We start from the raw sequence: 25,902 nt of genomic DNA, 5'->3' as shown, positions 1-25,902 counted from the left end.
CCTATTGGCTCGTTTGTCGATTGTTTGCCCGTTTGAGTCAGGGGTTAATCCGGAAGCGTGCAGCTCACGTGAGAACTTATTTATCGATGGGAGTTGTAGAGTAAAGACATAGTATCTGTTCGATTCTGAATCGACTTTTGAGATTTACACTCGCTCATAGAGGCTTCTGTTAATTGGAACATCGAGTCCTGGTAAAGTTTGACAATTTTCGTCCAATCAACCGAGGAAGAATTCAGCCGGCTCAGTCTAAGCCAAATAAGGAAAGTTGGTGGGGCGATGCCATTCTGCCATGAAGACCTCCATTCGTCAACTGTTGTCTGCTCGTAGGACAACCACAGACTTGGATCTCATGTATTATGTGAGACCAACGAAAGTCTACACTATATACTCACTCTTCTCTCATAAAGTTCCACAAACACTGATTTCCTGCTTCGTTTGTACAACCTCTCCGAAATACCCGCCACTGCATTTTATCACGTTTGACAGGAGATACCACGAGAGTAGTACAAGGTCGGTCATGGCTGCCAAGAAGACCGCTCCGTATGGTACATGGACTAGCCCAATTACGACTGAGATAGTATCAGGAAGCAGTCTATCGTTTTCTGAAGTGCATGTCAACGTTTGTTACCCCGCATTTGATTCACAACAATGAGCTGACATTGACCTCAAGCCTACCAACGGATCCATCTATCTCATTGAAGGACGCCCAGCAGAAAAGGGGAGAGCAGCAATTGTCGAGGTCAAAGATGGATCAAGTGTTGACCTTGTCCCCGCAGACTTCAACCTCAGAACGAAAGTACACGAGTATGGTGGGGGTGCTGCAGCGACGAGCTCTGACGGGAGCATCGTCTTCAATGACTTCTATTCCGACTCCGTTTTCCTCCTTACGCCGACTGGGGAAGTAAAGAAGATCCTACCTGGCGCTCCAGAAAGCAAATTGAGATACGCCAATTTCGATGTCCATCCAAACGCTCACGAAATCATCGCTGCAGTTCAAGAAGAACACCGCGAGAAAGAAGTTATCAACAGTTTGGCAGTCATCAATTCTAAGAATGGAAAAGCGAAAACCATTGTCGAAGGTGCAGACTTCTATTCTCAGCCAAAGTTTAGCCATGACGGCAAGAAGATCTGTTGGCTTCAATGGAATCATCCCGACATGCCATGGACCGGAACCGAATTGTACGTGGCTGATTGGGATGGAAACAAAGTCGTGAACTCTACCAAGATTGCCGGAGAAGCCCGCAAAGAGAGTATATCTCAATCAAAGTGGCATGTTGATGACTCGTTACTGTTCTGTAGTGACAGAACAGGTTTCTGGCAACTGTACCGATCGGATGGGAAGTCTCCAGACGTACAACATCTTCCTGTAAAGGGGTTGGAGCAAGCGGAGTTAGGAGGGCGGGATTATATCCTCGGCGTGTACGTCATCCCCAAGTTCTCGAGATTCACCCACTAACAGATAATAGCTGCACTTATATCTCACTGAACGAAAATCAGCTCGTTGTCTCTTATACCAAGAATGCTACCAGTGGCCTCACTCTTTTCGATCTGGCGACCAAATTAACGACCGAACTCCCTGCAGGATTAGTCAAGATCGAAGGAACTGCCGTGAAAAAGGTTTCCGAGAAGGAAATTGTAGTCATAGGTGACACTCTCGACGCACCTACTGGATTGTACCTCATCGATATCACTAATCCCACAGCGAAGAAGCTGTTGAAAAGCTCTACGGACGCCATCCTACCCACTTCGGTCTTCTCTCCCGCCCAAACCATTGACTTCCCTCGAACTCACGGCAGTGACCTAGGCAGCAAGTCCCACGCTATCTTCATCCCACCCCGGAATCCCGACTTTGAAGCACCGAGTGGAACCAAGCCACCTCTCATCGTCTTCATCCACGGGGGACCTACTTCACATGTCTCCCCTGGACTCTCTCTTGGAGCACAATACTACACCTCCCGGGGATATGCATATTGTTATGTCAATTACGCAGGCTCAACTGGATATGGCCGCAAGTATCGCGAAGACTTGGATTACAGCTGGGGTGTGAAAGATTGTGAAGATACTGTCTCTTGCATTGATTACCTCGCCGAGAAAGGGCTCATCGACGGCTCCAAAGTCGGCATTACCGGTGGCAGTTCCGGAGGCTACACTGTGCTCCAAGGAATGTGTTCTTTCCCTCAAGCATTCGCAGCAGGTAACAGTCTCTATGGAATCGGCAACCTGAAGAGTCTAGGTGAAGATACCCACAAATTCGAGTCCCACTACCTCTTCGCGCTTTTGTTCCCAGAAGATACCCCAGAAGAAGAGAAGGAAAAGATTTACCATGACCGAAGCCCCTGCTACCATGCGGACAAGATCGAAAAGCCCTTACTACTGTTGCAGGGTGATCTTGACAAGGTGGTACCACCGGAACAATCTTTTGAGATTGAGAGGATATTGAAGAAGAAAGGCGCGGATGTTAAACTGGTGATTTTCAAGGGTGAGGGACATGGTTTTAAGATGAAGGAACATTTGCAGCAGGCTATTGAGGAGGAAGAGGCATTGTGGAAAAGGACTTTACTTTGATCGGCTTATCGGGTGTGAAAAGTTTCAATTAGGTATTTCTAGAGACTGCAATTCAACACTTCACTTCCGCTTGTCGCTGTGACCCTGTGTACATCTTGGAACATTATCTATCCCATACACTGCTCTGGACATAAATCTTTTAGACCAGAACCTGGTACAGCTCACTGTTCTTCCCCCGTACTTCACGAAATGGGTGGGGTGTGCGGCACGTATTTAACGTCGTCTTTTTAAGAATCAATAATTCAAGAAGTCAATATGGCACAAGAAACGATAAAGACAAAGAGAATCAATTCGTACAGTACTTTACAGATCTAGATCTAATCAACTACTCTCTTTTTTACTTCGATTTTCGAAATACAAGATTTTGTAAGAAGAAACAACCAACAAAATCTAAAGCTCGACAACAGCTCGCATTGACAGCAACTCACTCATCATCATCGTCTCCTTCGCTTCCGGACCCAGAATCACCCACATTAGAAAACTTATACCGGGCTTGCTCTGCCTTCGACATCTTCGTGATATCATACCTGTCCCCTCCCGGATGTTGCTTCTTGAATTGGGGATAATATCACACATGACAATTAGCCCTAGCGCAAACTGAATGGAGGACAGTCTCACCTTAGTCTTCCAAGTAAGTCCTGCCGTCATCCTACGCTCTTCACACTCATCTCCACATTCGTCCAGTTGATCTTGAGAGACACCAATTCTCTTTGGTTCAGGGATCGCAAGAACGACACCATATTTGTCCGCAGCTCGAACAATCTCGTGGAGCCAGTCAAGGTCAAAGTCTGAGCAAGTGTTGCTCATGAAATCGAGGAATAGAAGAGTCATGATGCCGACATTGTCTGGAAGAGGGCTCGTGCCTCCAATTAGCTTTGACTCGTGTAGCATTTCGAGAGCTGTGATGAACATGATGCCCATCATGTTGAGCACGTCTTCTATAGCTTCGGAATTGTCGTTCACTGGTCAATCGTCAGTTGAAACTACGAGGAAGAGGACTCGAGAAGACTTACTCATCCATGTCATGTGATCGCCTATATGTAAATACCTAAAAGTTGGAGAAGTAAGTCAATGCTGCTTTTAAGAGTCCTCAAGATAGTCTTGTTGAAATGTGGCACCGAGGCCTGCTCAACCAAGGCATCTTTGTCGTCACAAGGGGCTCAGATGTTACTCACGTTGTGAGGCCCTCCATGATGGTCCATTTTTCAATTGGAGAGATTTCCTTCTTGAAAATGATCTCGTTGAACTCCAACAGCTTGTTGATGAGTCAGCCAATAAGGTTAACTCGAATGTAGCACCTGTCCGAACGGTGAGAACATACCACGTTTTCCATCACCTCAATCACACCATAGCCAGCGAAGTCGTTGTAGACTGTGAAGGTATCGCAGTTAGTATTTGCTTCCTTTCAATCAATTCTGAAGAGAAGGGACAAAGACAAATGAGAGTATTGGGAGAAAGTATGTTCAAGGCGTCAAGTATGTCGCACTCGAAATGAGAAGTGATGAATTCGAGAACCACTTACTGTACATTTCATGCATATCGGGATCACGCTTGTCGACCTCTTCGCGGATCTCAAACGATCTTTTCATGCCCGCTTGAGTAACAGGAAGGCCCTTCTCCGTAACCACGCGCGGCGCTACAAATGCATCTTCCTCAGCTTTCTTCTTGAGCTGTGCCGCCTCTTTCCTAAGTTCGGCCGCAGATTTGGGCTTGGGGATCTCTTTTCCATCATCGTCCAACTCGATATTTGGTACTATAGCTTTGACCTCTTCCTCCGTCAATAGTGTGTGCTGCACCACAACCTCCTTCAACTTCTCCATTTTCTCCAAGAACGGCTTCTCTGCCTTTGCAATCCGAGCTCATCCCGCTGCGACAGTCATAGCTTTAGGACCACCCTTATTCAAAGCCTCGTGCACGGCAGTGTTGCGTTCCCTTTGAATCTCGTTCAGCCGATCTTGGAGCATCCTCTTATTCTTTCGCTTCTCCTTTCGGTCCTTGTCGCTGATACCCTTGATAGCTTTCGCCTCATCTTTCTTCATGCGACCAGACCTCACGGCCTCCTCCCTAGCCACATCTGCTCTCTTCTCAAATGGAGCAGAGACCTTTTTCCGAAGGTCGATTAGTTCGCCGCCACTAAAGATACCCTTCTCTTTGACAAAGGAATCGAATGCTTCGCTGTACGCCTTCTCTCGCTCGTTTTCGAAACCATCCAAGATGGCTTGCAGAGGCCCAACTTCAGCCTTATCATCATCGGAGTCGTCATCCTCCTCCTCTTCCTCCTCTTCTTCCTCTTCGGATTTGGGCCACATAAGAAAGGTAACGTCAACTGGTTCTTGGTTGGCCAACTACAGAGATTAGGTTGGCTTGAACGTTTACAAGACGCTGGGACGATACACTTACGGTACTAGGATCCGAGTACTTGAACACCTTGCTAGCAGCAGGTCTCGTCTTCTTGGCAGCAGCAGCAGCCTTGCCCTTTGTCGCCTTCTTTGCAGGAGGGGCATTGGCATCCGCCATTGCGAGGGGTGCCTTTCTTTTTGGCGGCATTGGTACGGGGGCTCGAATGCACTGTAATTGACAATTGTGGTGGTTTTGAAGAAATTGTTTATGGTCCAAGTTCACGGCTTTGGAGATATCGGGGAGACGCGTCGTGGTGCACGGTCTTTGACCCACTTAGCGCGTCCATCACGTGGAGGCTTTTACTCCTGACAATCCATTATTTCTTTACTAGAACCGCCTCTTTTAGTTGACAAATGATTTCACATGGCTCTGTTACGCCCGTACCAGTACAGCAGATCTTGAGTAATATATCCGTGGTTGCTTTCTTCCGGCTCACTATGTGTAAGACGGAAGGCTTTCCGCGACCCGGATACTGAGCTAGCGAGAGGCTCTCGAATTATAAACTGAAGTTAGAGAAAGAATTTCAAATCATCTGCTACGTGTTGCTGTTTGTGTTGTTGGAGTTTCAAGATTTATGCATTTGCAAGTTTCTGTTCTCCAGCAAGGAAGTTTCAAGAGAGAACGGAAAATTTCACGTTTTCATGGAGACATATATTCTTATGTATGCGTCAACTCCAACGTCGAAGGCTGCCCTCTTGGTATACGCAACATGCCATTCACTTGCACCTGCGTCGCAGGACTGTTCCCGACATATCTTGCCCACTCCAGTCTCACTTCACCCCTCACCTCGCCGGTCCTCCTCGAACCCCTGATATACTCCATACTCGCCCACCGACCACCCTGGTTCGCCTTCAAGCTGGTAATCCTGACTCTAGCACGTTCAGGCACAAAGTCCTCCTCAATCCCATCCTCTTCAAGGTTCATCAAGCATCTGTCGATATCTGCGAACACGACACTATCCCAGTGGCCTTCTCGAGCTCCATACCACTCCATTATCTCGATGGCTTCTCGCCGAACCACGCGGTCTCGACACCACTTCGCTGTGATATGCAGCGCCGGCAAGATCCCATATTCAAAAGTAAACTCCGCTTTCGAGTAGCTTTTCTTGGCACGAATGATCTCCCTCGATATCGTCACGATATCTCGGAACTCCGTGAAGTGTTTGTCGAAGGCACAGTTAGTAGTGTCCATTCCTCCAGCCAGTCCGATATCGAGGCCTCGGGCTTTCACATGTAGTGTGTGAGCTCCTGTGATCAAGCGTCTGTTTGACGACCGCTTGATCTTCGAGTACAGATCCGAGAACGCCGATCGCCACCGCGCAATTTCCTGACTGTATCGCATTTGCTCCGATTTGAAGTCTGCGAGGACGTCGAGTGGCGTTCCATGTGCTCGGTGTGTCAAGTCCGACCCAAGGTCGACGGTATCGTCGTCGTCTGGGCCTTGTTGGCTGAGTTTGTAAACATTCTTTCCTTTCGCAGAAATTTCACACAGGAAATGCATTATTCTCCTGGCCATTAAATCCCAGTATCGACGGGCCTCTTCGAGATCTCGAAAAGTGCTTGGCATCAACCTTATTGTTTCTGAACCTTCTGTCTTCATGATTGCATGCGTCTCCACTGGCCGGTGGTCAAAGAAACCTATAATCTGCGTTTCGAAGAAGCCGGCCGCCTGGATAAGTTGATCTTCCACGATGTGTGGCGCCGGCGACGAGATCCCAGCAACATAGCTTTTGGATTGTTCATACTCCCCTAGCCATTCTTCGAGGAGCTTTTGCCCACTTCGAGCATGAGCAAGGGCTGTCAGTGTATTTCCCACAAGCCCTTCGAAAGCGCAAACCAAGAGACACGCGATCAAAGCCTTCCGTGGATTTCGGCCTAAGCTTAAGGAACCCCGCATCGTTTGTAAAGCATTTTGGTATTGTGCTAAAGCAAAGTCCGTATGCTGTGAGAGTAAGCTTCGACTGTAATGGCTCTGGTCCGGATCTCGAGCTAATTTCAAATAAGTGTTGAAAGCGCTCAAGGCGGTGACAGCACGAAGCACAAATCTTTCTTCGTGGCAAGCTTGTAAGACTACTCGATCCCAAAAGGCATTAGGAAAGGTGCCTGAGATCTCCGAAGCAGTTTCGTTTTGGAAAATGTTGAAATAACTCTCCTCCAGCTCACTCTCGAACTGCAACGTCCCTGAAGGTGCGGGAAGGAGTTTGTAGTGAGTGGGGTGGGATGGGAGAAGAGGTTGCGTGGACGACTTGAATTTGTGCTTTGGCTTTTCATAGCCGTCACAGCCAATGCCAAAAGTTATGCATCGATCGCATTCTGGCTTTTTCTCGTCACATTTGACTTTTCTGAATCTGTTGTTGTCTATGTTAGCTGGAAAATTTCGGCGAAGAGCCTATAACAAACATACTTGCAGGTAAGACACCCTGTCCGACTCCTTTTTGTACTTCTTCGCCCCCGAATTTTCTTTGCATTTACTTCGGCTACCTCTGTTGCCTCCCTTGTATCCGTATCCGTGCTGTCAGGCATTGTTCTGCGTTCGGCGAAAGACAAAACAGGAAGTCTCCCTATCTCCTAAATTCAAATCAAGAAGTCTTGATGCAGCAGAGCGGTCGAACAATGAAAAAGCAAAAATCTCGACGGTCTTCATTGCTGCTGCAAAGATATAAATCCGATTCGAGCGTACTATAATTGATCAGCCTGCGTTGACAGGGGCTGTCAGGAAAACCGAACGCGAGTTGTTAAGCTGGGGCTTCCCATCAATGCCAAGCTTCAACAAGCCTCGCTTCAAATTGGGGTTAGGATTACTCACCCAGCCCATTCCCATTCCCATCGAAGCTCTAACGCCCTACGGGGTATAGGGCTATATCCATCCCTAGATGGCGATCTGCGGCTCCATTGGCTATATCGTACCGCAGCCTCTCAAGAGCCAGTTAGAGGAGTATTTTAGCACCATCTTGGCTAGGATCCATCAAAATTCCAATTCCTGAACTATTCTGACATCCCATACCATCAGGCCTGGGATGAATGAACAGCGGCCGGACGGACCCTGCTGCATGGCTCCGGGGAATATCAAGAACGTTCAAGCCTACCGGTGGCACAATCGCAGGGCCGTAGCTGGGCATTGCTGGAGATTCGACCGGTAGGCACGGCCCCCACGAAGCAACCTGAGATGGTCGTATATTTATGCGAATCAGAACCCCGACTTTGACGTGATGCTGCAGGAAAGAACAAGCGCTGCGCATCTAGAATATGTCGCTTTGCGGCGTCAAACCCTCGTTTCCAGGAGAAAGACAGGCTGAATCCGTGCGGTAGTCCCCATCATTGGTGGTTGATGGTCGGTGATGATTCAGACGGCATCGATACCATCGTTACAGCTCCCACCGCTCCTCAAACATGAACGGGCACGGCGGGCTTCTCTCCGCTCGTAGGGATGGTAGACCACCGCTCGTTCAGTAGCGTCCCCGTCCTTGCTGCCGACCCATGCAGTCAAGAGCGAAGCCCTGAACTTCAGCCACAGGAACAAACCACGAAAGGAATTGTAAAGACGTCAGGAACCCAGATTCGGGGCAATCCAGTGGTTCCTGATATTCTATAAACGAGAAAAGCATAAAGTGCCGACTTCCACGGCCGCCGTTTGGCCGTCCCCATTCTTGGTGTTGATGGAGCATTGAAGCAGCATTGAAATGAGAACCTTCATATACCGGTCACGTGCAATGGTTTGATTGCCCCTTTCGTCACCGGTCCAGGATGCCACGGGAAGGACTGTTGTACTTGATTGGTTCATATGCGCGAGTCGCAGATTATATGTCAGCCCAGCCTTTCAGGGCAAGCTTAAGCTTCGGAGACAAAGGTACAACATCATGCCGCTATCATATGCATCTTTCAACTTGTACCTGGGCATTTGAAGTCATTTGCAGATCAAGGTCAATACCGTATCCCGTATCCTTCCTGTCACCGGGAGACATTCAATTGCTGATATATAGTCTGATATTTCGAAAACGGCTACGGAACTCAGCATTGCATTGAAGGTTCAGCGAACTTGCGTTGCCTGCTATGTTTCTGGTGTCCTCGATGCAATATCATGCAATGCATCTCGCTCTCTCCCCCCCCCCGAAATGTAGGAGCTGTATCACCTCCGTGCATCTACTTACCATTCACGAAGGTTTTATATTCCAAGCTTCTGTGCTTCTGCTTGCTCACTTGCTTTTCCCTGGTAAGAATATTATATTTAGGGTACACGGCCCCAAATCTCTCCGTGGCCGTACCTGGGGCGGGGCGGCATTCCACGTTGATCTCTCGGAGGTAGTAGCGTTGCAGTCAACAATTCCAAATACTTTATCTCAGCCGCTTTCAATAACACATCGTCCATCAAGGTCTTTGACATGCTGACAGCATTGATCCGTTACCTCAGCCCTCGAACTTAGGCTTGGTCATATCTTATGACTAGCTGTGTGTCTGTACCTAGCTGCTTCCTCTCGCTCCATCCTTCTTAAAACAGAACGGTAAAGGAGATGTGGAGTGGTAGGGCCATAGGGCCAAGCGAGCATTTACCCCATTCAGCCACACCCGCTAGCTCTGCGTCTACGTATCGCCTCTGTTGTACAGCTACGTTACACTTTTTCTGCGTCTCACTTCATATCTCCTTCCTCTTGCTCCACCTTCTCAGGAAAAGCTTTTTCAGCTTACGCAGGTTTCCACACTAGTCAGAATTGGTCCCGCCGAATATCCATGGAAGTCTTGCCAAGGTCTTCAGGATGAGGGAAATTTCAGGTCCCATCCTACTCCCGTGTTTGTGTCGTGTACACAAACATGAAATAGTCTCGAGCCACCATGCTTAATACCTTCTCCCAAGATCCAGTTGTAGGTCACATCTATGGAATTCCCCCAATCCAGCCTTGAGATTCAATGAAAGCCACTCCAATCGAATGCCTCCTTCACCTCAACTCAAAGAAGTGCGATCAACGACTTACAGTGCTTATCGCCCGGTGCAAATAGGCATCCCACTCCATGAATCGAACCAACAGCTGATGTTATCAGTCAGAACCTTCCTTAATACCGAAGACTTCGACGTCCAACTCAGGCTTCCACAGATACGATTCTTGCTCAGAATTCCTTGTTTTCGCAAGACGAGTACCGGTACGGTGATTCGAAGTGGATGATCATACCACGAACGGGGTTTTCGCTTTTCCGGACGGGCTTGGCTACGAGGACACCCGTACCAGGCTCGAGCAGGTCCGCAGCTTGTCAACATATCTGAGTTTGCACGAAGTGAACTATACTCACGGTGGGGGCCGAAAGATAATAGATGACGTTGGCAGCAACGGCGATGTGTTGACCTTTCGAGCTTGAATCCTATTCTCCTCTCACCTGCAGAGGTATTCCAATCTTTCTATGCTCTTTATCGGTCTTTCAAGTCCAAGAAATTGTTCCATACAATTACTTTGAAACAGAAAAAAGCTTGGTCCATCATCTCCATGCCAGTGCTAGACATGATACTGAGGCGGGGCAGATCACAAGCAACCTTTCTTTGGGGTTCACTAGATTCGACTCCTCCGAGTATTATCGTCTCAACATTCTATCTGAGCGTGGAGGAACTGCTTCCTTACTGGCCCTATTGGAAATTTCCACTTCTCAATGACGAGAGGTTTTGTTGCACATCGCATTTTGGCGTCGAGAAGCTCATCTTGACAAGACCAAAGGTGAAGACTTGAAGTGTTGACCTTAGTCTCGATTGCATGGCAGATTTGTTCTGCAAGTGACTAAGTCCCATCTTGGGTTCGCCGCGGCAGGGGATCGCCAGCTGAGCAGAGATATCGCCTTTGTCTGGTACCTCCCAATCACGCTTAGAGTCTTGGTATTCAGGCATGTGCTTGTGCAGAAAAGAAATAAGTCCCTATAGAAAGTCCGGTGTCGTCATCTTCTCTGCTCCTCACTTCACTAATCTCATGAAGTTGATTATATATGGAAAACTGGGGAGTAAAGTATCCGCTCTCTGATCCTCATTTCACCAAGTTCAAAGTACGTATTCGTTCTTTGCTTCCTTATAACGGAGACTTCGGCGAACTATAGTAACTGTCCCCTATTCCATACTTCAACATTGACAAAGTGGGGTTTCAGAGTTAGACATTGGTGTTTGAAGGAAGTACTCATCCATCGGTCACTACTTCACTACTCCTAAAGTCAGGATTCAACTTTGGACAATGGGGACGTTGTCTTTCCCTCTACTCCATACTTGAACGATCCCAATGTCGGATTCCGGAGTTGGACATTGGACCTTGAAGGAAGTACGTAGTCATGGCCCACTAGTTCACTACCCCGACGTCAAGATTCTACTCCAGACAACGGGAACCTTGACTTGTCCGGGAAAGTCATCTTGACGTACAAGATTTCGAATTCACATATGTTCAACAACTTTTGTCCGTCAGTATCAGCGTTCCCATCAAGCCTTTCGCCAACTGGCCGGTCTGAAGACCGCGCTACTGCTTTCCACGCTGAGAGAGCAGCCAAAGCTGCGGGAACAAGTTTTTATCGCCCTACACTCTCTTCTGATGAAGAGGCTACTTTTTCTCTGCTCCGTACTCATGCCTCAAAGTCTGATTTGAAAGTTGGACAATCAGCACCTCTTCTGTTTCAGCGAACCACCTGTCAGTGCATCAGCTTTGGCAAAGTGTTGTTGAACCCTTCTGGTTGACGAGCGGGAAGAGAATGCTGCGGAAGCCACAGAAGAGTACGGTACTGTGCGTCGTTGCTGTTCAGATGCTAGATGGCCAACGGTGAAAAGCAGATGAAGTGTCCAGCTGACTTCGAGACAAAATTGATTGAAATGGGAGCCTACTCAGAGACCTCTCTCCGAAAACAACACACAAATCGATTGTCCCAACTCGGAAACAATTCCATAGTCTAAATCAAAGCGGAGAGTCTATCATACAATACAAGTCTTCTTCAGCCACTCTAACCGTCTACTCATCCCTCAGCAAAGGTCCTACCTTCGTGGCTGGCTCAACCTGAAACAACTGCGTCGGTGGGATCGATTCCTGATTCCAATGCAACATCCCATACCTCAACCAATGCGCATACGTTCCCTCCACATTATCCGCCCCCGGATTCTTCTGCCAAAGCGATCCCAACGTATCACCCATCACCTTCACAATAATGCCCTGCGCCAGCTTCACGATCGTACTATTACTCAGATGATGCTCCACTATCGTCCTAGCTTCTTTCTGATCCGGCGTTTCCTGTTCACCTTCTGCGGGAAGATGTAGGGACATCAAATCGAAAGCTCGCTGGCCGTTCCATTGCGTGTAGACGTTCATCAATTGCGAGTATTGCAAGTAATCGATGCCGTACACGTGCTGGGCCCAGTACTCGGGGCCATTCCAGCCGGTTTCGTGGTCGATGAGGCCGGCGACTTGGCCCATGGCTTGGCCTTGGATGATGTAGTCTGTTAACATCTCACTTACTTCCTGTGGGCCGTGGGTTACGTTCCCGTCCTTGTCTTTGATGGTCATATTTGTGTCGTCGCCCATTAAGGGGAGGCCTTTTAGTAAGGGGTTTTTGTGCATTCCTTTTGTGCTTGTCTTGCCTCCATCTGCGTTCCAGAGTCCTTGAACTAGTAGTTTGTGGGAGCGTTCAAAATATGGATTGTTAGGTAATGAGCCCATGAAGTAATTGGTCAAGCTGCGATGAGTGGGATCTCCAGTGTTGAAGGTGAGAATCTCGTATTTCGAGTTTGGATCTCCGACTGTGGAGTTCCATAAACGGTCCAAGTCGCCGATCAACATACATCCCACATCTGCGTATATGCCACCATATTTGAGGAGCAGAGGAAATCGAACGAGATCGGACACGTGCTGAGGTGAGAAATCTCCTCCAACTTTCTGGTCGATGAATGCTTTGGGGACCGTGTCGGGGTCTTTAGTATCAAGAAACTTCTCCACGTTCAAAGGGTGATCTTTGACTTGGTTGAGTATTCGAACAGTCCAGCCCTGTCGAGACGTCCTTCGAACCCAGGTCTCAACGTTGCGTCGGTAGTGAGGGGGCATTTCTTCGAAGCCTGTGCCGTAGAAGCCCCAAAAGTTCTTGGTGGATGTGACAGGTTTGAATGTTGCGAGATCTTGCTGAATTTCTGCATCGGTGCGGGAGTCGACGAGATGAGGTGGGATAACGTGACATCCCGCTGGCATTTTGTATGGTTGGGTGGTTGCGTCCATTGTGTCTATTTGACCTGGAGGTGGCATGAGAATTGGTGTTGCTTGTTTGTATTGATCGAGATAGAATGACGGAGGCTCTTTCTGTGCTTGTTCGAGATCCTTGAGGAAATCTTCAACCATTCTTTGACGTAAAGAGGTGGAGAAGGAACGAATTCGAAGACCTTGCGAGGCTTCAGTAGAAGAAGATAATGTTGATAGCAAAGTTGAATCTCCAGCCGTCTTTCGTGTCGTATTTATCTTCCCTTTTGGCCTTTTGAGGCTCAGGGTACTGATGTTACACCTTTGCAAAGTCCCGGTCTTGGGCGAGGAAGGAAGCGGGTGAACAGGGGCTAGATTGGCGGGGTTCAAGCCACAGCGAGGCCATTTCTGCAGCAGACGATAACGAAGACTCATCGTGACAGACAATTGTTGGTGGCTGTGCTGCAATCACTATGAGTCGAGATGCAATATGCAGCGAAATTATCACCACGAAGGCAGGTAGTAAACAAGCAATGGACATTCTCGAGGGAACGTCATCTTTTTGAGAAGAAGAGGAATGAAGAAAGGGGTGTGATTTCTAGCTCAAAAGGGGACAGTGGTACTCTCGCCGTACGACAACTCAAATTTACATTTCTGAGCAGCATTGTTGACAAGAATCAATTGGAACTCCCAATAACCCAACTGCCAGATCTCAAGGCTGAGACATAAGCTCGGAGTGTTCTACCTCCATGTCTCACTCCCATGAACTGTACGACTGTGAATATAGGGAGAATTCGGAGTGTGCTGTTGCCAATGATGAGAAGAGACATGCATCTTCTGCCTGTGAAGTTTTTCCCCTGAAGAAAGCAAAAGGGTCGATGAAAGTTCATGGCCAGTCCAAAAGCGGATTAGTACAATAGCGAGCTCGCCATCACGTGCCAGGTACAGTACATCATGAGCTCATCATCTTCCATCTCTTCCAATTGAAGCAATAATACTCAATTGATTCAATTCGCAAAGTCAGAATTGGCAACTGACACCAAAACAATTCCAATGGTACGTTCCCCGCTCTGCTCATTAAATCAACACACTAACCTCAACCCAGGGTGACTACGGCATCACAAACATGAACTCCAAAGAGGTCTCCATGCTCATATTCGGCCTCGGATGGACCTCCACCTTCCTAGTCCCCCTACTCCAGAAAGCCAAAATCGAACACGCGGGCACAACAACCACAGGTCGAGATGGATCTTACAAATTCAAGTTCAATTACGATCCTGCACGTGAGGGGCTGCCCACAGATAATGATGATCTGGAGCAATACCGCGTTTTGCCCACCGCTGAGGCGCTTCTGATTACTTTTCCGATCCGGGGGAAAGCGGCTATGGAGTATTTTATGAAGTGTTATCGCGAGACACATGAGAGGGAGAGGTATAGGGTTATTCTGCTGGGTAGTACGGGGATTTGGAGTATCGAGGGACAGGACAAGTGGGTTACGAGGCATTCGAAGTATGATGTTAAGGATGGGAGGGCGGAGGCCGAGGATTGGTTGATGGGGAAGGGTGGGTGTGCGTTGGATCTTTCGGGGTTGTGGGGTGGGGAGAGGCAGGTTTGGCATTGGGTTGATAGGGTTGCTGCTTCGAAGGAGCAACTTAAGTCTAAGAAGTGAGTTGAGAACCTTCCCTGGGATCTGTAAGGCTGCTAATGTAATGTTAGGTCTTTGCACATGATCCACGGAGAAGACGTCGCTAGGGCCATCGTAGCAGTTCATCAAAAGTGGTCAGCAGCGAAAGGACAAAGATGGGTAAGTCCTCACCACTTCGTCTCCGCTTCTCACTAGTTGACAAAATCCCAGATGCTCACAGATCTCAATGTTTATGACTGGTGGCAACTGATTCTTGGTTTCGGCGGTGAAATCGATTCTCAGAAAGGAAACGACGAAAGAGCCAAAACACAACTCAAATGGGTTGGAGAACTCATGGAAGAGGAAAACGTAAAAGCCTTGCCGAGATCGATGGATCAATTGGGGAGATGCTATGATACGAGGGAGTTTTGGACGACTTTTGGGTTGATGCCTACAAGAGCGAGGCTTTCAGACGTAAAGCTTTGATGGGACCCAATAGGTAACGTGGGAAATGCACGATATCAAGGATGAAATATGACTTCATGAATCACTGTCTGGCTACTCTCTTCTGTCTATCGATTGATATCCCTGGTTCCTGAATACCATTGGCGGCAACAATCGACGCCTAGAGACTAACCGGTTGATGGTACAGTTTACCCTTTCACGCCCAATTAAGGATCTACCCAGTTGATGCCCAGGAAGCACCAAAAATCATCAACGTCAAGACCCAATGACATGATAGTCATGATCTCCAACTTTCCAGGTCCCTCGATCACTTTGCCCCTATGTTGCACATCTCACAACACGAATACGAATCCAATCTCGATTCGAAACCCCAAGTCTAGTCCTGCACTAAGATAAGCCTCAATCCCATTCCTCGACTAAGCTCGACACTAAGCCTAGTGTCGAGTATTGACGTTTTGACGAGGCTGAAGACCCGTCATTGACTTCTTACAACAGTATGGAAAAGTAAGAATTAACGCAGGAACAATAAGACCGGCGCGAGATAGAAGGAGAAGTCATGATGTCAACATCCTTCTTCTAATCTCTGAAAGTCTGGGACCGCGAGGTACAAGAAGGGGAACCATTTCCTCTTTGCAAGCACTATTCACAGCACTACAACCGCAAGAACTCCACATTCTTCAAGAAAAACAATCAGCCAAAATGTCAGCAGACGACCAATACGAACAAATGAACGATCAAGTCTCCGGCGATGCCCCAGCCGGCGACGCCCAAGACAACGACTACGTCTCCCGCCAGGGACAGAAGGGCGGTCCTATCCCCGTGCAGAGCGACGGAGCCAGTGTTGAGGATCCGATTGATCCTAACACTGCTGATAGTGATGAGCAGCTGGGTATGTTTCTCGTCCCTTCATGATGATTTACGGGAGGAATGCTAATGGTGCGTTTTAGCGAGAGATGATAATGAGGCTATTGATCAGAGTAATATTGTGGATGGGAGGACTCGTGGTGCTAAGCCCAGTGGAGGGTATCGTGAGCCGGGTGATGAGGAGGGTCTTCCTGGACCAGAGGATGGCACTAGCTCTGGTGCCCAGTAAGTGGGTTGCTTGAGGAAGAAGGATAGTGTGTATAAGTAATGTTCGGATGTATGTGATGAATGGCATGTATAAGTATCGTTGTTTTGTCTCAATGCAATTCTCACCACATTCATCTGTGCCCTCTGTGACAAAATGGGTAGCAACAAACCTGCGCTATTGGATTTGATATAGAGTCATCCTGAAAAGAATTCACGCTGCTGGAAGAGATGAACAGTAAGTCGCATTCAGATGTGTACATGTCTAAATGTACAGTGGTATTCCCATCCCATATATACAAGCCATCTTTGCTGTAGTCTTAACCAGCGTATCGTATCGTACAGTTCCATGGATGTCCTTGCAAAGCTCAAGCGGACACCTTGATGCCCTTTTGTGGTTCCGGTTCGTATATTCTTGGTATCAATCCCTCAGCCATCTCTATGGCCCCCTCCATATTGTCCTTATTAAACAAGAACAGTCCTTGGATGGCCGCCGCACTTGTATGTAACTTGGGCTTGACAACGCCAGATTCGTTTGGAATAAGATCAAGCTCCACAAGCTTGTCCAGGAAACGCTTCCTTCCATTTCCATCGTGGTCAATGTCCCCATAGAACCTGTTCCACATCTCTGCAGCTTGGTATCGTGTCGTTTCTCCAATTCTGACAGTGACATCCACTCTACCAGGTCGGATCAAGGCCTCATCAAGTCGGTCGATGTGATTCGTCGTTAAAAATGCTATTCGTTCTTCTCCAGCCGCAACACCATCTAATGCGTTCAGAAGTCCAGAAAATGTGACATTAGCTCCTGAATATCCCTCCGCATCGGGCTTCCGTCGGTTTATAAATGCTGCATCTGCATCTTCTAGCAATAGAATCGTCCTCGCAGGTATTTTCGTGAAAAGGTACGCCAGCTTATCGTCATTAATCCCTCTCTCGCTCAAGTTGATGATTGATACTCCAAAGTCCAATTCTCCAGCCAGTGCTTGGATGAAAGAGCTTTTACCGCTCCCTGGAGGACCGTAGAGTAGATAGCCCCGCCGATACGGTATACCTCGATCGACGTACCAGTTCTGCCGTTGGAGGAAGTCCTTCACATCACCCACAATCCGTTCCTTGACTCCCTTATCTAAGATAACAGACTGTAGAGGCCTCTTCTTTCGAGCGTCACCAAACTGCTCCCAATCCATGCCTCGGGAGGCAAACATCATTGTCTTCCCTTCATGTGCAGATATCGCCAATTGGTGTGCCTCTCCAAAGATATCCTCGAATATATGTCGCTGTGCATACAACGATGTCAGGGTAATAATCTCGTGCGGTTCCCCCGTTGTGTGATTCGCCGTGCTTTGCTTCTCGCGATTGACCGAAATGTAGGCATTGTTGTGGCGGATGATATGTCTGCCATAGCCAGGTTGGAGGAAGAACTGTGTGTGTTTAGGTTTATTCGGGACTGCTCCAGCCATCGTCTTCATGGAGAACTGGTGGATCCGAGTCAGTTTAGACGTAACAAAGCCTCCTGGTGGACGAGGCAGAGCAAGCCATGCCAAGATCCACGGGTATGAAGCATCTTGTTTGCTGATTTCGACATCAGCCAAGAGACGGCGCTTTATGAGTGAGGCTCCCTTGATGGCAGATCGTCGCGCAAGAGCCGCTGCGGCCCCTAGACCTGCGAGGCCAATGCCACCGGCAAAGAGAGGGTTGTTGAACAGAACATCGAGGGGTAGAAATGAAGTTGTTGATGTTGGGTCGGACATTGTTTTGGTCAACTCGAGGTTGGACGGAGAAAAAGTATACGATGACGCCAGTGGGACAAGAGAAGCGAAAATTGGCCAACAGCAAACATGGGCGGTCGCAGTATCAAGAGCATTCTTGCTTTTCTCCTTTCCTCCCAACTTTTATTTATTTATTTTGTTTGTGTTGCATTGCTATGAGAAGTCTATTTTGAAGTTTCAATTGCTCATTGCTTATCCAGATGATTCTTTGTTACTTTCGTGTTGCTTTGGCAATTCATCACTTGTCTGCCTTCGAGGCAGTGGAGCTTTCGAGCTTCATTCATTCTGCAGTGAGGCACAGCCCCAAAGTACGGGAAGTTGTACAGCGCGTTGATTCGCGAAGTCTCAGTCCCTGAATGGAACTCCTTGGGATTCTGCCTAATGAGGGCAAGAAACGATGGATGGGGCAAGAAAGCTTGATGCCTTCTCATGCCACCACAAGGGGCTGAGGGAACTTTCGTCCAGTCTCTGTCTTCCATCCGTAGGCAGGACTTCGGATGGCATATATCCAAAGTCCTAGAGACTTTGGCTCCTTGGCTGTGTGGATGCATCTGGAATTGTTTCATTCTTTAAACATTGCTTCGGTGTCTCTCGTTCTCTCAATTGGCACGTTTCTCCGGTGGCTGCATGCGAGCGAGGCAGTCGTGGCTCAATTGCGCCCGATGATAACGCCATATATTCTTTTTCGGTGAATGAATGGGCATTGACTGTCTTCTCACGTGCGAAAACTTTCAGCCTCTTCAACCTCTTCAACCTCTTCAACCTCTTCCACTTCCATGTCAGCTTTTCGACAACCTTCCTTCATATGCATGTCAATTCACGGTCTCTGTGTAACCTCTGCAGGAATACAGTCACTACACGCTCTTTAACGTTTTCTAAATCCCCTGCTCTCCCTTCAGGTCGCATCTCTCTATGACTTGGTTATCGAAGGTGAATCAGCAAGGCTTCGGATAGGCCTCGTTTATCACCAAGGGCTTCAGCCTCCAAAGGCAACAACAATCTCAACGACAAAATGACAGCAGCGTGGCATGGATTTATACACTCATGGCACACGCTTGCGATCATACTGAAATGGATGTGCATCACAATTGTTGGCATTCCATTTGCGATCATAATATGCGTAGCCATCGGACTATGTGCTATTGCATTCGCAGCCTTATGTCTCGCATCATTGATCCTTGCCTTGATGATGGTGTACTATACCTTCAAGGCAATCTTCATTCTCCTGACCCGGCCGCCAACATGGATACGGGAGTTCAGGATAGCTCGGGCAGAACGGGAACTTATGCGTTTGCCATTAGTCAACGTTCGGGCGCCTTTGGAACAGCGAGTGCTCCAGACTGTTCCCCGAGGATACTTTCAAACTGCACCGAACACTCCTTTGCTACCACCGCCAAACACCCATCTTCCTTTTCAGGCCATGGTTCAGATCTCTCCACCTCCTATGGCACATATCGGTCAGGCGATGTCAACCAATGTTGCGAGTCCAATCACTTCCCTACCAAGGATCATCGAATGTCAGGTTTGTTTAGATGAGAAATTACCAGAGCAGTTCCCACCGAGAAACCCCACGGATAATTGTTTCCACGAAACAACAGACTGCTGCAGAGAATGTTTGGCGCGGAGCATCACATCTAGCTTCGAAAGCAACGTCTGGAACGATATCAGATGTCCAATATGCAATCTCAGATTAGAACACAAAGACATAGCCGAGTTCGCAACCCCCGAGACATTTCGAAGGTGATTTCCCCGTGATAATTTCCGAACAACATTAACATCTATCTCAGATACGACGATCTAAGCACCCGCCAGGCCCTTGAAAGTGAAATCCCAAACTTCAGATGGTGTCTCGGACCCGGCTGTTCATTCGGCCAAGAGCATCCGGACGATCCAACCAAGCAGCCCCTCGCCACTTGCAGCGCGTGCGGGTTCAGCTCTTGCTCTTTTCATAATGTTCCGTGGCACGTTGGACAGACGTGCGAGCAGTACGGGGAGAACATCATCACGAATCCTACAGAGGAAGATAAGAAGACGGAGAAGATCATCAAGAGGTTGGCGAAGAGATGTCCTGGGTGCAAGAGATATATCACAAAGGTCGGGGGTTGCCAGCATATGTCGTGTAGGTGTTTTGATCGGCACTTGTTGGGGCTTTACTAATGTTTCGTGATAGGCCCTTGTGGGAAACAGTTCTGTTGGACCTGTTTACACAATTATCCTGGTCATACTTGGGGCTGCACGAGACGGTGATGCGCCAAGGGACGCTGGACCTTGAGGACGGTTCAGTATCTTGAATCGGGAATGAAAGATGTTGAGTAAGGCTGAACAGCTTAGATGTACATACTGTCTGACAATGCACACTTCTCCGTCCAATGCTAATCCTCTTCCTCTTTTTTGACACATTCAGACCTCAAGAACATGGGCATGGTCTATATTTGAGATCTCAATTCTTTCATGCATTATATCATGTTCCGGGATGTCTCAACGTATCCTACTACCCTGGAATTCCGAAATAGGTATACATCTGAGCAATATCCAAATCGTACAACTTCCTCCCAACTTGGAGCCAGGCTGTCCCAAGACTTACACTATATCAGATTCTCTATACACTACTTTCCGCATTTTTGATACATAGCTCATTCACTATCAAGCATTTGAACGACTGCCAATCGGCCTTTCTGTTGGCGCTCTTCATATTCATGCCACCATGTTATCGAGACGGGGTGAACAAGTTGCTCCCAGACGTATTCTTTTCGAACGAGCGTCTCTTCGGTGAGTGTGTGACTCCCGGAACGAGCCAGTTGAGTTCCACACCAAGCGATATCTTCTATACCACTATATCGCATTCTACTTCACCTCCATTTCCCAGGCAAGTGCACAGCTAAAGTATGCTCAAGTTTCGCTAAAGACAGCGGCTTAGCAAGAAAGTCGTCTGCTCCCGCAGCTTTGAACAGTGCTTGAGCTTGCGAACTGACCACAGCCGTCACAGCAATAATTGGATGTCGTTTCGAAAGAGTTCCGGCTGCCTCCAGTTCACGAATCTCTTTCGTTGCCGTAACGCCATCTTTGAGAGGCATGGATTGATCCATCAGTATGATGTCAATCTTGAGATCATTGCCGAGGATTTGGTTGATTGCTTCCTGACCATTGTCTGCGATTTGGACTTTGTACCCCAAGGTTGTCAGCATTTTCTGGCCCAGCTTTTGATTTATCTGATATCGTTAGCCAGCTTATTGCGAGCGAAGTGAACGTGGATTGACATACAGGGTTATCTTCGACCAGTAAGACCAGGAGGTTCTTCTCGGTTGGCTTTTGTGTATGTGATTCCCCGTTTCCGTTTACGAGGTCCACTTTCGAAGCAAATCTTACCATCCTAGCGACCTCATGTTTCCCTGGATCTTTGCTTGCTGCAGCGATGCGTTGTGAGAAAGAATGCCATATTAACGGTCTCGGTAGTGGAATAAAGTGCGGCGCTGATGCGAGTTCCGGGATCCGAGATAGTGTATTGAATGTGTCGTAAGAGACGAGTACTGGCCATTTCTTCTGTTTCAAAAGATCTTGTAGACACGTGGGATTTCGTTTCAAGAATGTCAAGTCTGCCCATATGTACGTCCAGTCAGTGTCGGAAAGGTCTCCAAAATTATTTGCAATAACCACGTCGTATCCAAACTTTTCCCAGGCAAGTTGCAAGCCTTCGGTCGAGCGTCGATTCCCATTGTACATGATTGCAATTTTGGGAAGCATACCGATGTTTAAGTCGTTTGTGGTGCTGATAGATTGAACTGGGATTGAAATCGTGAAAGTGCTGCCAGTATGTTCTAGTTCAACTTCCTCCGCCTCGGGGTGCTTGCTTTCGACGCTGATAGTTCCATTCATGTTATGCAGTAATTGTTTGACAATACTGAGACCAAGTCCTGTGCCTATCTGAGATCCTCGGGTCTGAGCCTGCTTGAACGGTTCAAACAGCTGAGGCAAGAAAGATGGTGGAACTCCAGGCCCAGTGTCCTTCACGGTAGCAACCAGATTGCCGTCTTTGATCTCGACCAGCAGCAGAATGTAGCCTGATCTTGTGAATTTCAAGGCATTCGAAAGCAAGTTCATGAGGATTCGATGAATGTACGTCTCATCTAGGAAGATTGACTTGGGGACATCTGGTTCCACGACGACTATCAACTCCACCTCTGCTTCGTCGTCTTTGTTTGGTAGCAGAACAAGGATAGCTTCGCAGACAGTTCGGATGTCTAGAGCTACTGGACGGCATATGGTTTCGGAGTCTCTTTCTAACTTTGACCAATCGAGGACGTTGTTTGTTACTTTGTTCTGGTCAGTATATACGCAGCATGATGGAATGTTGTCAACTCACTCAAAGACAAAGTCTTGGTAGCCCTTTGGATGGCATGAAGCAGAGAACGGCCTTCTTCGGTCAACTCGGTCTGCGAAAGCAGGTCGCTGTATCCCTGAAGATGATGTAGAGGAGTTCTGATCTCGTGAGATGCCGATGCAATAAACTCGCTTCTAGCAGCAGCAGCGGCTTCCGCATTTTCCTTCTGAGCAATCGTCCTCCACAGTCTCTTTCGTGTCAACACAATCTCCGCCAATTTGTTTCGAGAAACAGTCACTGCATGAGCTAGTAATCCATTGGCCGCAATGCAAGTTGCAATAGCAATGCTGACAATGGCAGTAGCTAGGGCTGGTGGGTAACCTCTGGCTTCTGTTGGTGGTGACCGGGACCAGAAGGTTGCTGCTTGCATTCCTAGACAGACTCAGCGATTTATTCCAAAGGATTTGCCTGAAGCTCACCTGTAAAATGCATACAAGCAACCCCAGTGGTCGCAGTGATAGAGAAGAGGAATTGTTGCTTGAGATGAGTTTCCATTTGTGAAATCAAGATGCACCCTACCACACAAACAATCCAGCTTATTGCAGCAGACAATACGACCAATGTGTAGTTAAGCTCACAGTACCCACTTGGAATTCGGAGAGCCTCGAGTCCAACATAATGCATACTGGTTATTGCTACTGACCATAGAAACCCTTTGCCGATGTTCTTGCGAGTGCAGCCTCTGTACAATGTCTCTCCAGTCACTAAGAAAATATTCTTGGCTGGAGCTGTGCTTCGATAGGCCATGTTCATAATACTGCTGATACCAAAAGTAGAGGTGGAGCTGGAACCCATCAAAGAGGAGGATCGGCCTGATACAGAGGGTTCGCCGGAATCTGTGAGACCAGTAGTACTGTCCGCACTTTCTGGGATGATTGGCTCTTGCACTGGCTGAGAATTTTGCAGTGAATCGTTCAGCATTGGCTCCACCGTCGGAAAATTGAACATTTTCCTGGTCGAATCATCCCCTAGCCCATTCCGCAGTGAGACGTAATCGTTGACTTCGTCGTTGTATTCTATTGAAACATTGCCGTCAGTCACCTCGTCCACCTGGAACTCAGCGGGAGCCGATTCGGGAGTTTCCTGGTCTTGGAAAAACTGATCAGCATCCTCTGCATGACTTAAAAGCGGTCTGATCTCAACACCCGAGTCGCGCCCTCGTTGCCGATGTTTTGCGCCGTTCGTTGTTCGTCGTTTCCTCGATTTCCTAGCCTTCTTCTGTCGTTCACGCCAGTAGGTATCGAACAGCATATCGGATGCCAGAGCTGCAAAAGTAAAGACTACAGCCAGCACAGAGCTCAGGATAGTCAATGGAACATTTATGCCAATTCGTATATCCAGCTCATATGCCAACATCGCAACGAAATGGAGACTCCATATTGAACAAAATCCAAATGTCAAACTTCCAAGCAGAGTCCAAACGAAAACAGCTTGGAACCCATTTGATACCCTCGCCTGACAAAACCTAAAGAATGTTAGGTCACATCCACATAGGTCAGACTAAGTGGATAGCCACGTACAATTGAGTAGAGGTGAATGCCCCTAGGAGAGAAATAGCAATGGATGCTGCTATCATTCCATGGTTCCAATGTGGTTGCAACTGTCGCAAGGCTCCATCTTCTTCATTCATTGCCATGGTTCCGCTTCCTTGTGCCCTTGCACCCTCAATCTGCAGACCAACTCGCAGATCCGGGGTATGTATCGGGGTTACTGGGGCCGCATGTTATCCCCCATGTCCACGTATATGGCGCGTACTGCTGGTATTCGAGGTTCGTGAGCTCCAGCTCTTCGCCAGCGATGTCTCCTCCTATGCTTACGATATTAGTTCTCTGCTATATCCAGGGTATGTTAGAGACATGGCAATTGATCAAGAGAAGGTCGGAATTGTATCGGTGTGACTGAGGATAATATCTTGGGGAAGGCTTTCCTGCGACATGGGCCTTGAATTAATGTGGCTTGAGGCTGATATCGAGACTAGCCGAGCTTGGAAGTCACGAGGAAGCATGGCCGAAATACTATGACGGCACCGCTGAGACAGAAGGAAATCTGTATCGAATCTCTGGCTGTGGAAGAGCGTAACGATGCGGTGGCTGAAGTTCTAGATGAGAGGAGAAAAGCTTCACTAGACTGGCCATAGGCCTAGACCTGGTTCTGCAGCGGCTGCTATGTCTTAGCTGCTGACGTAATTCAGTGGAACGTCCACCAAATCCACATTGGTTCTGTACAAATTTTCTCCTCCGAGATTCCTTCGAAGTACCGGCATCAAAAAGCACATCGAAAGTGTCGGACTGTTGGTGTTAGTACGGAGCAGCCAGCACCTCCTTTCTGCTCGCTTCGCTGTAAATGCTGTCTTTTCTCCCCCTTTCGCCTCCCAACCAATTCTTAGAAACTCTGTTTGACAAATGAGTTGTCTCTAGTAGGCCACCTTGTCTAAATCAGTCTCCCTTGTCATTTATTGCTCCATGTTACATGCTACCGATGTTGAATACTCAGTAGTGCTACCGCATTGAACCCATCTGAGATTTCTTGAGTCATCGCCATTATATCTCAGCCAGATTGCTTTTCCCCTCTAGCATCGCATGACCGTGCTCCGTCCCATACAATACTCTGCATAACAGTCATAAAATATGCCGTTGTTCCAAGAGTTCAGCACGACACTACATCAAGAGAGCAGCTTGCAACGTTCCCACCGTCACTGTTCCCAATCCAATCATGTACGCTGCAATTGCAAACGCATCCTGAATACTATGCCCAAAACTTGCCCACAATATCCCAATCATCAAACTCCCCAATCCGAAGAAAACAAAAGAGAGTATCCAAATCTTTCTCCAGTCCCACCCTTCAACAAAATGCAAGCCCCACCCCGGATTTACCCCGCCATTACATTTTAGCTTCTCTTTCAACTTCTTTGGGAAACGAGAGACGCATAATGCTTCTTCTTCGGCGCACTCAGGATGTTGGAATAGATGCATCATATGTTTGTCCCCTATTGGCAGAATCAGATCGGGAGGAGCAGGCAAGTACCTGTATTCTACATGGTCTGGCGGTGGTACATCATCGACTTTCCGTACATCGACCAATTCGCTTCTATACATTTCGAAATGCACAAACTTGATCCAGGAAAGTGTTCGAAGAGAGCACCAGGACCACCATCTACCTCGTACTGACTTGTAGTTCCCACGCAATATGTTGAAAAGGGCTTTGTCCGACGTAGCGTGAAGCTTCACAAGGTCGAGCTGCAAGAGCCGGGTAGCGTATCGTCCTTCGCTGTGGTACAGGAGCAGAAACAATAGCTCAGACGGCAGTGGCGCATTGTGAACTGCTTGCGGAAAGTGCTGGTCCGAGGTATCCGAGCGAGATTCATTTTGGTGGAGTCCGAGATCTCTTTCAGCTCTTGATTTAGCGTCAAGGTGTAGCAGTCTGCGATAGTAGCGTATTCCATTCCCAAGAAAGTTTGCGACCTTTGCGC

General features: G+C 48.0%; 10 protein-coding genes across 10 annotated transcripts; 4 read left to right on the top strand and 6 right to left on the bottom strand.

Moving 5' to 3' along the window:
- Positions 1-517: 517 nt before the first annotated feature.
- On the top strand, positions 518-2,565 carry LY89DRAFT_702380 (alpha/beta-hydrolase; the record flags this gene model as incomplete). Its single annotated transcript, XM_018217248.1, has 3 exons — positions 518-619; positions 671-1,419; positions 1,467-2,565. 3 exons carry the CDS (start codon positions 518-520, stop codon positions 2,563-2,565), a joined length of 1,950 nt encoding a protein of 649 aa, XP_018061990.1.
- A 424-nt stretch (positions 2,566-2,989) lies between these two features.
- On the bottom strand, positions 2,990-4,385 carry LY89DRAFT_742862 (uncharacterized protein; the record flags this gene model as incomplete). Its single annotated transcript, XM_018220886.1, has 6 exons — positions 2,990-3,115; positions 3,184-3,527; positions 3,579-3,613; positions 3,741-3,820; positions 3,887-3,936; positions 4,088-4,385. The coding sequence occupies 6 exons, from the start codon at positions 4,383-4,385 to the stop codon at positions 2,990-2,992; spliced, it is 933 nt and encodes a 310-aa protein (XP_018061989.1).
- A 39-nt stretch (positions 4,386-4,424) lies between these two features.
- LY89DRAFT_742861 (uncharacterized protein) lies at positions 4,425-5,082 on the bottom strand (the record flags this gene model as incomplete). The annotated part of the gene is made up of 2 exons (XM_018220885.1): positions 4,425-4,910; positions 4,966-5,082. 2 exons carry the CDS (start codon positions 5,080-5,082, stop codon positions 4,425-4,427), a joined length of 603 nt encoding a protein of 200 aa, XP_018061988.1.
- A 540-nt stretch (positions 5,083-5,622) lies between these two features.
- On the bottom strand, positions 5,623-7,487 carry LY89DRAFT_742860 (uncharacterized protein; the record flags this gene model as incomplete). The annotated part of the gene is made up of 2 exons (XM_018220884.1): positions 5,623-7,312; positions 7,369-7,487. 2 exons carry the CDS (start codon positions 7,485-7,487, stop codon positions 5,623-5,625), a joined length of 1,809 nt encoding a protein of 602 aa, XP_018061987.1.
- Positions 7,488-11,810: 4,323 nt separating this feature from the next.
- Positions 11,811-13,936, bottom strand: LY89DRAFT_691697 (uncharacterized protein). Its single transcript, XM_018216391.1, has one exon. The coding sequence runs from the start codon at positions 13,562-13,564 to the stop codon at positions 11,921-11,923; it is 1,644 nt and encodes a 547-aa protein (XP_018061986.1). The 5' UTR covers positions 13,565-13,936; the 3' UTR covers positions 11,811-11,920.
- Positions 13,937-14,182: 246 nt separating this feature from the next.
- Positions 14,183-15,239, top strand: LY89DRAFT_677839 (uncharacterized protein; the record flags this gene model as incomplete). Its single annotated transcript, XM_018213707.1, has 4 exons — positions 14,183-14,185; positions 14,235-14,794; positions 14,846-14,933; positions 14,985-15,239. 4 exons carry the CDS (start codon positions 14,183-14,185, stop codon positions 15,237-15,239), a joined length of 906 nt encoding a protein of 301 aa, XP_018061985.1.
- A 705-nt stretch (positions 15,240-15,944) lies between these two features.
- LY89DRAFT_601276 (uncharacterized protein) lies at positions 15,945-16,311 on the top strand (the record flags this gene model as incomplete). The annotated part of the gene is made up of 2 exons (XM_018210192.1): positions 15,945-16,107; positions 16,166-16,311. 2 exons carry the CDS (start codon positions 15,945-15,947, stop codon positions 16,309-16,311), a joined length of 309 nt encoding a protein of 102 aa, XP_018061984.1.
- A 205-nt stretch (positions 16,312-16,516) lies between these two features.
- On the bottom strand, positions 16,517-18,194 carry LY89DRAFT_691695 (uncharacterized protein). Its single transcript, XM_018216390.1, has one exon. The coding sequence runs from the start codon at positions 18,035-18,037 to the stop codon at positions 16,655-16,657; it is 1,383 nt and encodes a 460-aa protein (XP_018061983.1). The 5' UTR covers positions 18,038-18,194; the 3' UTR covers positions 16,517-16,654.
- Positions 18,195-18,844: 650 nt separating this feature from the next.
- LY89DRAFT_359859 (uncharacterized protein) lies at positions 18,845-20,415 on the top strand. The gene is made up of 3 exons (XM_018206988.1): positions 18,845-19,795; positions 19,843-20,174; positions 20,226-20,415. Exons 1-3 carry the CDS (start codon positions 19,068-19,070, stop codon positions 20,300-20,302), a joined length of 1,137 nt encoding a protein of 378 aa, XP_018061982.1. The 5' UTR covers positions 18,845-19,067; the 3' UTR covers positions 20,303-20,415.
- A 489-nt stretch (positions 20,416-20,904) lies between these two features.
- On the bottom strand, positions 20,905-24,069 carry LY89DRAFT_742854 (uncharacterized protein; the record flags this gene model as incomplete). The annotated part of the gene is made up of 5 exons (XM_018220883.1): positions 20,905-21,264; positions 21,317-22,365; positions 22,416-22,805; positions 22,853-23,898; positions 23,954-24,069. The coding sequence occupies 5 exons, from the start codon at positions 24,067-24,069 to the stop codon at positions 20,905-20,907; spliced, it is 2,961 nt and encodes a 986-aa protein (XP_018061981.1).
- Positions 24,070-25,902: the final 1,833 nt, after the last annotated feature.

This window comes from Mollisia scopiformis (genome assembly GCF_001500285.1).
Source record: "Mollisia scopiformis unplaced genomic scaffold LY89scaffold_36, whole genome shotgun sequence".
In the NCBI taxonomy this organism is placed as follows: domain Eukaryota; kingdom Fungi; phylum Ascomycota; class Leotiomycetes; order Helotiales; family Mollisiaceae; genus Mollisia; species Mollisia scopiformis.
The sequence above is the reverse complement of the archived record's forward strand: the minus strand, read 5'-3'. Positions and strand labels throughout refer to the sequence as shown.